Below are 16,035 nucleotides of genomic sequence, written 5' to 3'. Positions count from 1 at the left end.
AGTAGTACCCCTTACACATATACCGCACATTATTAATACCCTTAAACACATAATGACACACATAATGCCCCTTACACATATGCCGAACACTATTGCACAACCAACCCACTCACACACAGCACTCACACACCTGCTAACACTGTGACCTCTGCCTCTACTTGGATACAGATGTGTCCTCATAAATCTTGCCTCAATAGGCCATGCAGCAGGAGATGCCTGGCGTGAGTCAGCTGGCAGTTCTGCTAACGTTGGGCACCTTTTTTTTTTTTATGAAAATGCATTGCTATGTGGCTAGAATCCACAAGCAGCTTCTGCTGATTAAAATGATATGTAGCATGCTTATATTCTGTGGGGATACGGTCATTAGGTCGCCCACACTTAGGTCGACAGTCATTAGGTCGACATGTACTAGGTCGACATGTACTAGGTCGACATGTGTTTTTAAAAAACAACAAATTTTTTTTGAACATTTTCATACTTTACGATCCACGTGGACTACGATTGGGAATAGTAACCTGTGCCGAGCACAATGAGGCACCTTGCCCGACGCGAGCGGACACGGTGCACTAATTGGGCTTCCCTGTCTTTACGATAAAAGCGACACCAAAAAACCCCCAAAAAACTCATGTCGACATTTTTCCATGTCGACTTTGTTCACTGTCGACCAATAGTGGTCGACCTAATGCATGTCGACCCTATGACCCACACCCATTCTGTGTGCGACTGTGGCTGTATCTGCATACGAAATGCTACACAGAGAATATAGGCATGCCGCATATCATTTTAATCAACAGAAGCTGCTGGTGCCCCATAGCATACAAAATGCCCTAGGCATTTACCTAGTTTACATATGCCTAGGGATGGCTCTGCCCACAGGCTTCAATGGTTAAAGCGTTCTGAAGATGGCATTAACTTTCAGAGACATGCTATGCTTTCCGGAACTTGCTAAAATTCTCAGTTTAGTAGCCTTCATAAAAACCTACTGTATGTGGGCTGCTTTTGTAATTGAAAAAGGAGGGATTGTAGCAGATATCGCTAAAATCTGCTGCAGTCACCCCTTCATACATCCTGGGGATGCTGCATTTTTGCAGGTATTCCCTGAAAACATCTGTTTCACACAAAGTTCATTGGATAAATATGCCACTAGCAAATAACAATGATTTCAATGGTACAGGCCCGTGTTCAGGAGTCAGACATTCGTCACAATTTTTTGGGGGGATGGGTTTGAGTGGAATGTTTGGAGTTATTTCCCAGTGGTCTGTGTTTCTATGTTTTTTTTTTTTGCTAGAACACTGATTGCAGACATGGCCACACCCACCATGTTGCGGCCACACTCTAGTGGCCACACCTACCATGATGCTGCCACACCCCAGGTGTGCTGTTATCATGCCCTTCTTCCCGATTCCACTATTTGAATAGAGATGGGCATTGAAATGTTCACTATCAATGGTCTCCATCCAATGGAAAACCATTGACGGTTTGAACCATTGGTGGGCGGCACAACTGAGGATATGTGATGGCAGTGAGCCAATTAGAGAAGGTGGGCGAGGCTATGGGACAGTTAATGGCAGTGAGGGGCTAAGCATCATGCTGCAGGTAGAAATAAATATTGCTGCATCACTACTGGAACTCTGCCATCGAAAGTGCCATCAAACATTAGAATCTGTCATTCAAAACACGACCCTATGAAAGGAAACCACTGATGTGTGCTCAACATTGGTGGTCGATGTCCATCACTATGGGCCTGATTCAGAGGTGGATGCTTTGCGCAGCTGAGCGTTTTTTCTGCTATTGCGCAAAAACTCCTGCGTATATGAGAACCTAACTGTACAATGGCAGTCACAGTTGCGTTTGTGATCTTTAGCGTTAGAGATGGCGAATGCATACCATAGTTAATTGTAAGTGGTGGGTGGGAGGTGACCTGATAACTATCAGAAAAATATGCTGTCTCATGGGTGTTAGTGAGTGTTAGTCAACATGCGTTTAAAGATAATGCGCATGCTACGGAGGGATCCGTGTGGGCCCCCTCCTCCCTGATACAGTAGACTACTGCACATGTGTGGTTCTCCGGGAATGTGGCGTCCACACCTTGTTCCCGGAAATTTTCTCTACTGCGCATCCACAATAGTGGACGCTGTGCCATTTTCCTGGTGATTCGTGCTGCTGCAGCGAATAGATCGTGGCATTTTCGAAGAAATAAGTATTTAAATATGGGCGCTCCAATTATAGATATGCCAGTGGGTCCAGAAACCAACACCATCTGAAGAGGGTGTAGGTATCTGGTGTCAAGTTCCCAAAATGTTTGCATAAGCCCCTTTACTTTGGTACTGCCATACCGTATGTGGGGCCAGGCTGCAGATGCGGCGCACGGTGGTCTGAGACACCTCCTAGGGGAACAGGGTTCATCAGTCATGGACTTAGTAGCAGCTGCAACTCCAGCAGTTACACCCTTGCTAAAAATAAGGTTGCAGTTTATGTGGAGCTCCCTTGGGTTACTCCAGTACAGTTATTCTATCATGCCTCTCTTCCATTGTCTTCTTCACTCCAGAAGTTTTTCTTTTATCCCTCAAAAATGATAATTTTCTTCCCGTCCCTCCAGCACTCGTCTCCTCCAGCTCTGCAGAGCGTCATGTCAGGCTGCAGATAAGCTCTGAGAATTATAACTATTTTCCCTTTCTTAATCTTATCAGCCTGAGTTGTGGTTTCCTTTCTCTCAAGAGTCATTTTCCACTTTCAAAATCTCTCAGTTTCATTGCGGATTTATGTTGGTTGATATTCTACTGTCTAGGACAGATGTAATTATTTATTGTTTTACAGGGTGAATCAGGGCCAGCAGGAGCCAAAGGATACAGAGGGGACGAGGGACCCAGTGGACCTGAGGTTGGTATACTGCTAAATGTTTATAGAAAAACACATTTCAGTAACAACATTCATTAAACAAACAACGCAGGATGATTCTGGTAATGTGGTAAATGTCAGTGGAGAACCATCACAATGACTGGTAAGCAACTGACTGATGATAAGAATAGTATTATATACCAGCCCATTCTACTGGAATGTCCAGAGTAGACCAGCCTGAGTGGCGGCCTGGGAGCTTGATGATGTGATTTCTGGGGAATGATGTAATGATGGCCCGCCTCCTGTGGCCTGATGGTGCAAAGCACAGCATTCACAGGGTGACCGTCTGATAGGTCAACAGTCTCGAGGTTGATAGTCAATATGACGACACCCTTGGTTGATATGCATTAAGGTTGACAGGTACAAAGGGTCTAGAGGTTCAAAAGGTCAACATGACAATGGTCGACACACAAATGGCCAACACACGTTTTATTTTTTTTACGTTTTCACATTTGCTTGATTTGCTATCCACATGGACTTCAACTGGGAATAGTAATCTGTGGCGAGCATAGCAAGCCACCTAGCCTGAAATGTGGCGAGTGAAGCGAGCCCGCAAGGGTACACGTTTCAACTAAGTGTGGTCACATATGTGTCAATCATTTCTGTGTCAACCATTGTCATGTACCTTTTACCTGTTGATCTTTTGTCCCTGTCGACTTATTGACCCTGTTGACCTAATGCATGTCGACCATATGAGGTCTACCTAATGACTGTCTACCTAGACACTGTATACCACACCCCATTCACAGTATGGGGCAAGGCCACAACTATGCTAATGGTTGCTCGATGCCTCCTGCATATGCCTTCACTATCTTCCCTCCAGGAACTTCCAGAGAGGAGAATTGCTGAGTAGGCAGGTATTGTCTGTATTCCATGCAGTGGTGTGCCTACAAACCGACAACTTGTAGGGGCTGTCTGAGATAGAAATGGGGGCAGCAAATAAAGGCATAGTTTCCAACTGTCCCTAATGTCCAAGGACAGTCCCCAGTTTTAAAGATTTGTCCTAGAAAATGTTTCTCTCTTGAAACTTCCCTGAATTTTCATGTTGATGAAATGCATGATAAAATATTAGAATTAAAATTAAGTAACATTTTCATGATGTTGTCTGCAGTAAGTCAAGGACTACCAGGGTGTATATTTACTAAAATTCGATTTTGGGAAGGACTTTATGAATCTTCTAAATCGATTGAAATCGATTCCTTTGGTGATTCTAAACTTTGCCTTATTTACTAAAAATCGATTTTGCATTCAATTTTGAAATCACATTCGATGTGGATTCATGTTTGGGAGGGTTTTAGAATTGAATGTATGAAATCCCTTCCTAAATCGAACCTCAAATCCCCATTGAAATCCCCAGAAAAATTGAATGTAAAATCAAAATCAAATAGAACAACCTCATTGCTTCCTATTGGCCCAAATGTATCACATGCACACAAATTAAAGGGGAAGCTATCTCTTTACACTGTTTTAAACTGTTTTAAACATGAGAACAAAATTGATGTGTTTTTTTTGGGAGTGTTTTTTGTGTGATTATGCAATTGACGACAGCAGAGCACAATGACGATTTTTTTGTGTGCAAAATTATATAAAAATATGCATTTTGAATAAATAAAAAAAAATGCATTCTGTCATGGATTGGGTGGCAATATGTGCCTCTTTATTAGATACTTTATGTACACATACTGTTGTCTTACACAACAATCATCCCTCTGGGGGTGTAGTATGAGTTGCCGGCAGCCGGGTCACCGGCGGCCAGCATACCGGCGCCGGGATCCCGACCACCGGCTTGCTGACAGCGGGGCGAGTGCATATGAGCCCCTTGTGGGCTCGCTGAGCTCACCACGCTGCAGGCACGCTACGCGCACCACGCTATCTATTCTACCTCCAGGGGGGTCGTGGACCCCCAATAAGGAGAAAAGGTGTCAGTAAGCTGGTTGTTGGGATTCCGGCGCTGGGATCCCAACAACCGGTATACTGAATACCACCCCCCTCTGGCATTTGTCCAACAAGATTTTTCTCAGACAGGGATGAATTGCTGAAGATGTAGGCATCATGGGATGAATCAGGATAGGCAAATGTATTTTTCAGCAAAATTGCAGAATATTGTGGTCTGGTGCATTCTATTGCATAATAAAAAAAATATGTCTATAAGAAATCTATTTCCAGAAACTGGAGATATCTGCAGTCAGGCAAGCTGCCCTCCCACCGGAAAATGGGGAATATTAAGCCCACTCCACTATCCACCTCTTCCCTGTGTATTAAACACCCCCTACCACCCTGGAAGTCATGTACCGGTGCTCCTTCATTCATCCCAATGCCCCCTTCTACAGTTTAGTGTTCTCCCTCCTGCCCCATATCCCACCATCTGTGCAGTAAAGGAGTAATTAGCAGAAATTACTACTCCACCCCCTACCGCCCGCAGGACTTCAAAGCTGATAGCACCCCCACCCCTACTACTGGAGGATGGCTAGGGACCCCAGTGCATTGCTTTGCACAGGGGCCTACACTGCTCTAAAGACAGCCCTGCTCAGGTAGCAGATTTGTTTTTTATCCCCCCTTGGCCATGTTTATTGTCCTAACCCCCTCGAATCCTCTTTTCAGCACCATTGAGATTGTTAGCCCAAGTCCACTACAATCCATATAAATAAAACAACTAAATATATTCCTTTTTCTCTATCGTCCTAGTGGATGCTGGGGTTCCTGAAAGGACCATGGGGGATAGCGGCTCCGCAGGAGACAGGGCACAAAAAGTAAAGCTTTAGGATCAGGTGGTGTGCACTGGCTCCTCCCCCTATGACCCTCCTCCAAGCCAGTTAGATTTTGTGCCCGGCCGAGAAGGGTGCAATCTAGGTGGCTCTCCTAAAGAGCTGCTTAGGAAAGTTTAGCTTAGGTTTTTTATTTTACAGTGAGTCCTGCTGGCAACAGGATCACTGCAACGAGGGACTTAGGGGAGAAGAAGTGAACTCACCTGCGTGCAGGATGGATTGGCTTCTTGGCTACTGGACATCAGCTCCAGAGGGACGATCACAGGTATAGCCTGGATGGTCACCGGAGCCTTGCCGCCGGCCCCCTTGCAGATGCTGAAGTAAGAAGAGGTCCAGAATCGGCGGCAGAAGACTCCTCAGTCTTCTAAAGGTAGCGCACAGCACTGCAGCTGTGCGCCATTTTCCTCTCAGCACACTTCACACGGCAGTCACTGAGGGTGCAGGGCGCTGGGAGGGGGGCGCCCTGGGAGGCAAATGAATACCTATTTTGGCTAAAAATACCTCACATATAGCCTCCGGAGGCTATATGGAGATATTTAACCCCTGCCAGAATCCGTTAAGAGCGGGAGACGAGGCCGCCGAAAAAGGGGCGGGGCCTATCTCCTCAGCACACAGCGCCATTTTCCCTCACAGAAATGCTGGAGGGAAGGCTCCCAGGCTCTCCCCTGCACTGCACTACAGAAACAGGGTTAAAACAGAGAGGGGGGGCACTGATTTGGCGATATGCTTATATATATATTAAGATGCTATAAGGGAAAACACTTATATAAGGTTGTCCCTATATAATTATAGCGTTTTTGGTGTGTGCTGGCAAACTCTCCCTCTGTCTCTCCAAAGGGCTAGTGGGTCCTGTCCTCTATCAGAGCATTCCCTGTGTGTGTGCTGTGTGTCGGTACGTGTGTGTCGACAGGTAGGAGGACGATGTTGGTGAGGAGGCGGAGCAATTGCCTGTAATGGTGATGTCACTCTCTAGGGAGTCGACACCGGAATGGATGGCTTATTTAGGAAATTACGTGATAATGTCAACACGCTGCAAGGTCGGTTGACGACATGAGACGGCCGACAAACAATTAGTACGGTCCAGACGTCTCAAAAACACCGTCAAGGGTTTTAAAACGCCCGTTTACTTTAGTCGGTCGACACAGACACAGACAGGGACACTGAATCCAGTGTCGACGGTGAATAAACAAACGTATTCCTTATTAGGGCCACACGTTAAAGGCAATGAAGGAGGTGTTACGTATTTCTGATACTACAAGTACCACAAAAGAGGGTATTATGTGGGATGTGAAAAAACTACCATAGTTTTTCCTGAATCAGATAAATTAAATAAAGTGTGTGATGATGCGTGGGTTCCCCCCGATAGAAAATTATGGGCGGTATACCCTTTCCCGCCAGAAGTTAGGGCGCGTTGGGAAACACCCCTTAAGGTGGATAAGGCGCTCACACGCTTATCAAAACAAGTGGCGGTACCGTCTATAGATAGGGCCGTCCTCAAGGACCAGCTGACAAGGCTGGAAAATATAATAAAAAGTATATACACACATACTGGTGTTATACTGCGGCCAGCGATCGCCTCAGCCTGGATGTGCAGAGCTAGGGTGGCTTGGTCGGATTCCCTGACTAAAAATATTGATACCCTTGACAGGGACAGTATTTTATTGACTATAGAGCATTTCTATATATGCGAGATGCACAGAGGGATATTTGCACTCTGGCATCATGAATAAACGCGATGTCCATAACTGCCAGAAGATGTTATGGACACGACAGTGGTCAGGTGATGCAGATTCCAAACGGCACAGTATGGCCGTATACAGGAAGAGGACTTGTTTGGGGTCGGTCCATCGGACCTGGTGGTCACGGCAACTGCTGGAAAATCCACCGTTTTTTACCCTAAGTCACATCTCTGCAGAAAAAGACACCGTCTTTTCAGCCTCAGTCCTCTCGTCCCTATAAGATCATATCTGCCCAGGGATAGAGGAAAGGGAAGAAGACTGCAGCAGGCAGCCCATTCCCAGGAACAGAAGCGTTCCACCGCGTCTGACAAGTTCTCAGCATGGCGCTGAGACCGTACAGGACCCCTGGATCCTACAAGTAGTATCCCGGGGGTACAGATGGGAATGTCGAGACGTTTCCCCTTCGCAGGCTCCTGAAGTCTGCTTTACCAAGTCTCCCTCCGACAAGGAGGTAGTATGGGAAAAAATTCACAAGCTGTATTCCCAGCAGGTGATAATTAAATTACCCCTCCTACTACAGAAAAGGGGTATTATTCCACACTATATTGTGGTACTGAAGCCAGAAGGCTAGGTGAGACTTATTCTAAAAATTTGTTTTTGAACACTTACAAAGGTTCAAATTAAGATGAAGTCACTCAGAGCAGTGATAACGAACCAGGAATAAGGGGACTATATAGTGTCCCGGGACATCAGGGATGCTTACCTCTATGTCCCAAATTTGCCCTTCTCACTAAGGGTACCTCAGGTTCGTGGTGCAGAACTGTCACTATCAGTTTCAGACGCTGCCGTTTGGATTGTCCACGGCACCCTGGGGTCTTTACCAAGGTAATGGCCGAATTGATGATTCTTCTTCGAAGAAAAGGCGTCTTAATTATCCCTTACTTGGACGATCTCCTGATAGGGGCATAGTCCAGGGAACAGTTGGAGGTCGGAGTAGCACTATCTCGGATACTGCTACAATCAGCACGGGTGGATTCTAAATATTCCAAAATCGCAGCTGATCCCGACGACACGTCTGCTGTGCCTAGGGATGATTCTGGACACAGTCCAGAAAAAGGTGTTTCTCCCGGAAGAGAAAGCCAGGGAGTTATCCGAGCAAGTCAGGAACCTCCTAAAAACAGTGCATCATTGCACAAGGGTCCTGGTAAAAATGGTGGCTTCCTACGAAGCAATTCCATTCGGCAGATTTCACGTAAGAACTTTTCAGTGGGATCTGCTGGACAAATGGTCCGGATCGCATCTTCAGATGCATCAGCGGATAACCCAATATCCAAGGACAAGGGTGTCTCTCCTGTGGTGGTTATAGAGTGCTCATCTTCTAGAGGGCAGCAGATTCGGCATTCAGGATTGGATGCTGGTAACCACGGAGCCCAGCCTGAGAGGCTGGGGAGCAGTCACACAAGGAAAAAATTTCCAGGGAGTGTGATCAAGTATGGAGACTTTTCTCCACATAAATATACTGGAGCTAAGGGTAAATTTATAATGCTCTAAGCTTAGCAAGACCTCTGCTTCAAGGTCAGCCGGTATTGATCCAGTGGGAAAAACATCACGGCAGTCGCCCACGTAAACAGACAGGGCGACACAAGAAGCAGGAGGGCAATGGCAAAAACTGCAAGGACTTTTCGCTGGGCGGAAAATCATGTGATAACACTGTCAGCAGTTTTTCATCCCGGGAATGGAAACTGGGAAGCAGACTTCCTCAGCACGACCTCCACCCGGGAGAGTGGAAACTTCATTGAGAAGTTTTTTCCACATGATTGTAAACCGTGGGGAAATACCAAAGGTGGACATGATGGCGTCCCGTCTGAACAAAAAACGGGACAGGTATTGCGCCAGGTCAAGAGACCCTCAGGCAATAGATGTGGACGTTCTGGTAACACCGTGGGTGTACCAGTCGGTGTATGTGTTCCCTCCTCTGCTTCTCATACCTAAGGTGCTGAGAATTATAAGACGTAGAGGAGTAAGAACTATACTCATGGCTCCGGATTGGCCAAGAAGGACTTGGTACCCGGAACTTCAAGAGATGCTTACAGAGGTCTTATGGCCTCTGCCGCTAAGAAGGGACTTGCTTCAGCAAGTACCATGTCTGTTCCAAGACTTACCGCAGCTGCGTTTGTCGACATGGCGATGGAAAGCCGGATCCTAAGGGAAAAAAGGCATTCCGGAAGAGGTCATTCCTACCCTGGTCAAAGCCAGAAAGGAGGTGACCGCACAACATTATCACCACGTGTGGCGAAAATATGTTGCGTGGTGTGAGGCCAGGAAGGCCCCACAAAGAAATTTCAACTCGGTCGTTTCCTGCATTTCCTGCAAACAGGAGTGTCTATGGGCCTCAAATTGGGGTCCATTAAGGTTCAAATTCGGCCCTGTAAATTTTCTTCCAGAAAGAATTGGCTTCAGTTCCTGAAGTCCAGAAGTTTGTCAAGGGAGTATTGCATATACAAACCCCTTTTTTGTGCCTCCAGTGGCACTGTGGGATCTCAACGTAGTTCTGGGATTCCTCAAATCACATTGGTTTAAAACCAGTCAAATATGTGGATTTGAAGCATCTCACATAAAAAGTGACCATGCTCTTGGCCCTGGCCTGGACCAGGCGAGTGTCAAATTGGTGGTTTTTTCTCAAAAAAGCCCATATCTGTTTGTCCATTCGGACAGGGCAGAGCTGCGGACTCGTCCCCAGTTCTCTCCCTAAGGTGGTGTCAGTGTTTCACCTGAACCAGCTTATTGTGGTGCCTTGCACCTACTAGGGACTTGGAGGACTCCAAGTTGCTAGGAGTTGTCAGGGCCCTGAAAATATGTTCCAGGACAGCTGGAGTCAGAAAATCTGACTCGCTGTTTATACTGTATGCACCCAACAAGTTGGGTGCGCCTGCTTCTAAGCAGGCGATTGCTCGTTGGATTTGTAACACAATTCAACTTGCACATTCTGAGGCAGGCCTGCCACAGTCTAAATCGGTTAAGGCCCATTCCACAAGGAAGGTGGGCTCATCTTGGGCGGCTGCCCGAGAGGTCTCGGCATTACAACTCTGCCGAGCAGCTACGTGGTCAGGGGAGAACACGTTTGTAAAATTCTACAAATTTGATATCCTGGCAAAAGAGGACCTGGAGTTCTCTCATTCGGTGCTGCAGAGTCATCCGCACTCTCCCGCCTGTTTGGGAGCTTTGGTATAATCCCCATGGTCCTTTCAGGAACCCCAGCATCCACTAGGACGATAGAGAAAATAAGAATTTACTTACCGATAATTCTATTTCTCGGAGTCCGTAGTGGATGCTGGGCGCCCATCCCAAGTGCGGATTATCTGCAATACTTGTACATAGTTACAAAAATCGGGTTATTATTGTTGTGAGCCATCTTTTCAGAGGCTCCGCTGTTATCATACTGTTAACTGGGTTTAGATCACAAGTTGTACGGTGTGATTGGTGTGGCTGGTATGAGTCTTACCCGGGATTCATAATTCCTCCCTTATTGTGTACGCTCGTCCGGGCACAGTACCTAACTGGCTTGGAGGAGGGTCATAGGGGGAGGAGCCAGTGCACACCACCTGATCCTAAAGCTTTACTTTTTGTGCCCTGTCTCCTGCGGAGCCGCTATCCCCCATGGTCCTTTCAGGAACCCCAGCATCCACTACGGACTCCGAGAAATAGAATTATCGGTAAGTAAATTCTTATTTTTTTTTTGCTATCAAACATACAGTATGTAAAGGAAAATAATGTGGAATTGGGCGGTCTGGCCTGTAGATAAATATTTAAATATGGCAGACCGGTGCAATGCAAGTATTGTTACACTATATGTACATACTTCATACTTGCCTACTTTGCTACCCCCTCCTCCGGGAGGCCGGGAGGAGGCAGCGTTGTAGGTGCATGGGGGCGTGGCCGGCGGCATGATGGGCTGTCCGGGGCGTGGTCATGGTCAATGTGTGCTGTCCGGGGGCGTTCCGACGGGGATGTGGACAGTCCGTGGGTGTGGCATTACAATTGCACCATTGTGGCTCCGCCCCCTGCTGTACAGTGTCGGCAGAATACTTTCGGAGTGTTGTTCCTGACTCCTGGGAGAGTAGAGCAGCAGCTTATTGGATCCGCCCACTTTACCAGAGAACTGACCTCTCCAAGGGCTCGAAGTGGATCAAATTATCATGGCCCGACCCCTTCACTGTACAATTCAAAGTATTGCAGCATTTCACTGAGAGGGGCGAGGGGGTGTGCCACAATGAAGCAATTTGACACCCTATGCATCTTCCAATTAGGCCACCCCCTCTGGCATCTCCGGGAGGACAGGCAAAAATCGTCATGAATGAATATTTCATGCATTCTTTCTTTCTATGGGAGGCAGCCATTTTGTGGGCATGCCCAGCATTCAGTGTTTTAATTGTCCCAGTGATGTCGCTAGTTCCTAGTGAATTGATCGACTGCATTCTCATGAATTCTGGTTCTACTGCAGAAAGGCTGCCTCTATTCTGGGTCGCCAAGGAATAGACTTTGAAAAGAGTATGTTGGGAACCTCTACAGAGTCACTCTGGTCTCCACGTATTGTGTTATATACAACGCACTCAAGGTCCTGTCCTGAGATACGTCATTTACCAATGATGGCCTGTGTCGTCTTTTGTTCCGTGCTGTGTCCTCCGCATATTGTGCTCCGCACTGTGCTCTGTATTAGGGGGAGAACTGTCCAGAGTGTGACATGATGAGCTGCTTCTGATTTCCGCTGGACTCTCCGGCATGTGTATTAAACTGGAATCATCTGCAGCTGTTTCCTGTGTCTCTCTCTGTTTCCCATTAGCTATAAATCCTTTTTTTTTTTTCCTTTTATTTCTACTGATTTTTGGCTTTATTATTTATTACTCAGGGGCCTAAAGGACCGAGAGGAGCTAAAGGATTACCCGGAGAACAAGGAGTGGCAGGCGAGAGGGTGAGTGCTACAGACAGAGGGGAGTGATGAGATCTGGGAGGATGAGGAGCGTAGGAGTACTCTTAATATATACATTTGTATGTAGTGCAGGGTTTATGCTGAGAGGCAGACCATAGTTCTGCGTCTTCTTATGGGACAGGCAGGTTTATGAGAGCTCAATATATTGGACAGTGCAGAATATAATTTACCTTCCGTTTAAAGACTTGCAAAGTAAGTGGGCAAATCTATATAGGCTTGTTTTCATAAACTCTCCTCGGTGTCCACCTCCCACCTCATGCACACATACCTACCTAAACACGTTTGATCTGTTAGGGTATAGTGTGCCCCCTAGAGGCCAAATAATGATAAAAATGTGACTTTCATTTTTAAATGTAGATGTTGGGACTCCATAAATTTAATGGATGATCTGACCAGTGTGTCATCACACAGAGCCCGTGCATCATAGGACAGGGGAGTAACTGTAAGTGACCAATCCCAGGTCCCCTTGCTGGCACCACCCGTCCCCCTCTTCTAGCTTCATCCTTGAACTCCTATATATAGAAAGTGGCCGCATAGTGATTCTAGACATTAAATAGTGCATATTATGGAAGAACGTAATGTTGTATATATTGGTATGTCAGAGCTTTTCCAATTGCAGGCAGTGCTTGAACTGCAAGTACAGTATGTAAACCTCTCCTTTAATGATTCCTTATTATACTAGAGAGTGTTTTTATATTATTTTTACATTCTTGATCTGAATTACATTAAAGTTTATGTGTGTAATAATAACCTTATATAAGGGCACTATCAATCAATGTTAATATCACCCCTAACATTGGATGTTTTTGTCATTAGGGAGAAGATGGTCTTCCAGGAAACGGCACAGATGGCTTCCCTGGATTCCAGGTGAGTTTATGGGTGAAGTGTTGGCCTGATATTTCTGATGGTCTAAATCGTATCTACGGGCCTCTACCTCGTTTAGCAGCCACAAGACTCCTGGGTATAGATAGAGTCACCTTGCTTAGGATGAGGGTCTTCTGTGTTGGAAGAAATGTATGTCGGACTGCCTTTTATACAGGTCAACGTCCCAGCCAGAGGGGGATACAGTCTGTAACTTCTATCTTCCTAAAGGCACGCAAGGGGTGGTGAGATACAGCCTTAGGAAGCAAACCTGGGCACTGATTTCCAGGGCATGCCATTGAGTCATGTCACAACTTGTTAAAACTTGATCTCCCCCTGGAATCAGAAGGACTGAATAATACTAAGAACGTACTTGTTATTAGAAGGAGGCCCAGATATCTACCAGGTGACGATGCCCCTTTTGCAATCCTAGTGGCATATTCAATTAATAACAGGGCTTACAGCGGGCTCCTAGAAATGCCCGGTACTAATCAGTTGCAGCCCACAGGTTTCATATACCGCAGACTTTTGCCCTTACTGCGGTCACCTGGAATGCATTAACTCAGAGCTCTGGGCACTTACCCTGGAATCTATATATTAATGTCTGTTAGCCCTGGGCTTACCGCGGGAGGAGATGGACTTAAAATCAAAAAGCTCCAGGTGTTAAAATTCTAGGCTATGCTACCCTGGTAAGGCCACCAGCTAACAGAATATGACCCCTATTCTTGTCTGTCTGTTTATGTATCCTGCTCATCAGTTTAAGTGATGTACCCTAAAGGTGACACCTAGACGGTAATGAACTTGAACTCTGTAAACAGCTTATTACATACCCACTAATGTAACCCTACACTGGGGTCAGATCAGTAGTAGCCATGCCTGACAGAAGTCACTCCCTAAGTTTAGGGACCTACAACAGAGACCATCTCATATAAACGGATGCAGTATCAACATTTTCAATGTAAAGATGATGGGCCAAATGTAATTGCCTACAATTTGCGGGAGCCGGAGTGATTCCTGTGAGATCATCCCTAGATTTAAAGCGATAATGAGTTTAAAGACAAAACCAACTTGGTCACAAGTGGGGTAGGGGGGGGGTGCAGACTGCACCCACGTGTCACCGTTTCAGTGGGTTACACCAAAGTGACGGCTTCTCAGTGTGACATTACCCTGCAGCACCCAGCTCCTGTCAGAGCAGCCATGGTCTCTGGTGCAGGCCAGTATCTCCGGGGAAGCTGGGTAGGCACCTGTATTGACATAAACAGAGGAATTTCCATGAGACCATGGCCCTTCCAGTAAGGCCATGTCCCTTTTAAGGCGCCTGGCGGTGGGACTATTGGCCACACCAGGTGTCACTGACCCTGGCGCGGCCACTGTTTAGGTCAATGCATATTTTAAGTCCTGCACAATGCTCGCTTATCTTTCTGTCAGGCTGGCACACGTTTTGGACCCTTTCTACGTAGAAGGAGTCATCAATATAATAAATGTTATGACAAATATTAATACTGCAGGAGATGTCACTGATATGTTGGTAAAGCTTCTGTGTCTGTTCTAGGGATACCCTGGAGCTCGAGGTGATCGTGGTCAAAATGTAAGTAAATGCTCTTTCGTTAGAACACCAACTCAACTTATCCCTAAAGGATTTGTGTATGCCCAGTGTGTAGAATACCACAATTTACCTTTTATCTCCTGCAGGGGACAAAGGGCTATCCTGGACCAAAAGGAGATGAGGGAGATGCTGGTGATCCTGGTGATGATGTGGGTACCATGAGATACAATCCTACACTGATATTGCTGTCGTCTGATTGAAATTTTTTTTAGAAAAATTTTAATTGTGGCACATTTATGGGGAGATGTATTAAGCCTTCGAGAGAGATAACATGGAGATGTTGCGAAAGCAACCAATCAGATTCTATCATTTATCTAGCACAGTCTATGAAATGACAGTTGGAAGCTGATTGCTTTCTTTGGGCAACTCCTCCTCTGTATGGGCCTAACTCATAGCAAATGCAATTTTCTAGGCTACGGAATTGCTAATGTTAGCAAGTGCCGCTGCCGCCCAGAAATGAAAAGAGACGCCCACCGGACTCATCGCAAGCTCATTCACAATTGCGTACACATTAGCGGCCAATATGCAAATACAGAGAATATTAAAGCTAAGGGTTTGTCTGTGGCTATGCAGGCTGGCCACAGCAGTAGCGACTGAGATGCCATGTATTTGCATGTACGATCACGCAGCCATCAGAAGATACACCCCCACGAAAACGTCCATGACATGCCTGTGTTTTCCCAACCACTCCCCATAAACTCCCCGTTACCACCTCCAAACAGCCACTTCCTGACAATTACCCTGCGACAAAGTCCTCAGTGTGAGCGGGATCACAGCGCACCTTTTGTGCATTGCGATCGCAGCATATGCGCAGTTTGACGATAATCACTCCATTGCGTGACCATCGCCCATTGCATACCAACATGAACTAGGCCCTGTATCTCTAGGCTTGATACATCTCCCCTTATGTGCATGTAATGGAATAAAATAAAAATAAATACCCCCATTGAACCTGCCACCCCATCTCTTTCCTGCCCCGACATTTCTTTTCTCTATCGTCCTAAGTGGATGCTGGGGTTCCTGAAAGGACCATGGGGAATAGCGGCTCCGCAGGAGACAGGGCACAAAAAAGTAAAGCTTTTACCAGATCAGGTGGTGTGCACTGGCTCCTCCCCCTATGACCCTCCTCCAGACTCCAGTTAGATTTTGTGCCCGAACGAGAAGGGTGCAATCTAGGTGGCTCTCCTAAAGAGCTGCTTAGAGAAAGTTTAGCTTAGGTTTTTTACTTTACAGTGAGTC

At 46.3% G+C, this 16,035-nt stretch overlaps 1 protein-coding gene across 1 annotated transcript in view; it reads left to right on the top strand.

Annotated features, from left to right (window-relative positions):
* The window catches only part of COL6A1 (collagen type VI alpha 1 chain), an 80,848-nt gene that overhangs the window by 40,583 nt on the left and 24,230 nt on the right, over positions 1-16,035 (top strand). Inside the window, exons 21-25 of the mRNA XM_063933282.1 lie at positions 2,818-2,880; positions 12,249-12,311; positions 13,146-13,196; positions 14,743-14,778; positions 14,883-14,945. Of these exons, the coding sequence (XP_063789352.1) occupies positions 2,818-2,880; positions 12,249-12,311; positions 13,146-13,196; positions 14,743-14,778; positions 14,883-14,945 (276 nt within the window). The remainder of the gene's footprint in view (positions 1-2,817; positions 2,881-12,248; positions 12,312-13,145; positions 13,197-14,742; positions 14,779-14,882; positions 14,946-16,035) is intronic.

The sequence above is a fragment of the Pseudophryne corroboree genome, chromosome 7 (assembly GCF_028390025.1).
Source record: "Pseudophryne corroboree isolate aPseCor3 chromosome 7, aPseCor3.hap2, whole genome shotgun sequence".
NCBI lineage: Eukaryota > Metazoa > Chordata > Amphibia > Anura > Myobatrachidae > Pseudophryne > Pseudophryne corroboree.
This window is presented reverse-complemented; position numbering and strand designations above follow the sequence as displayed.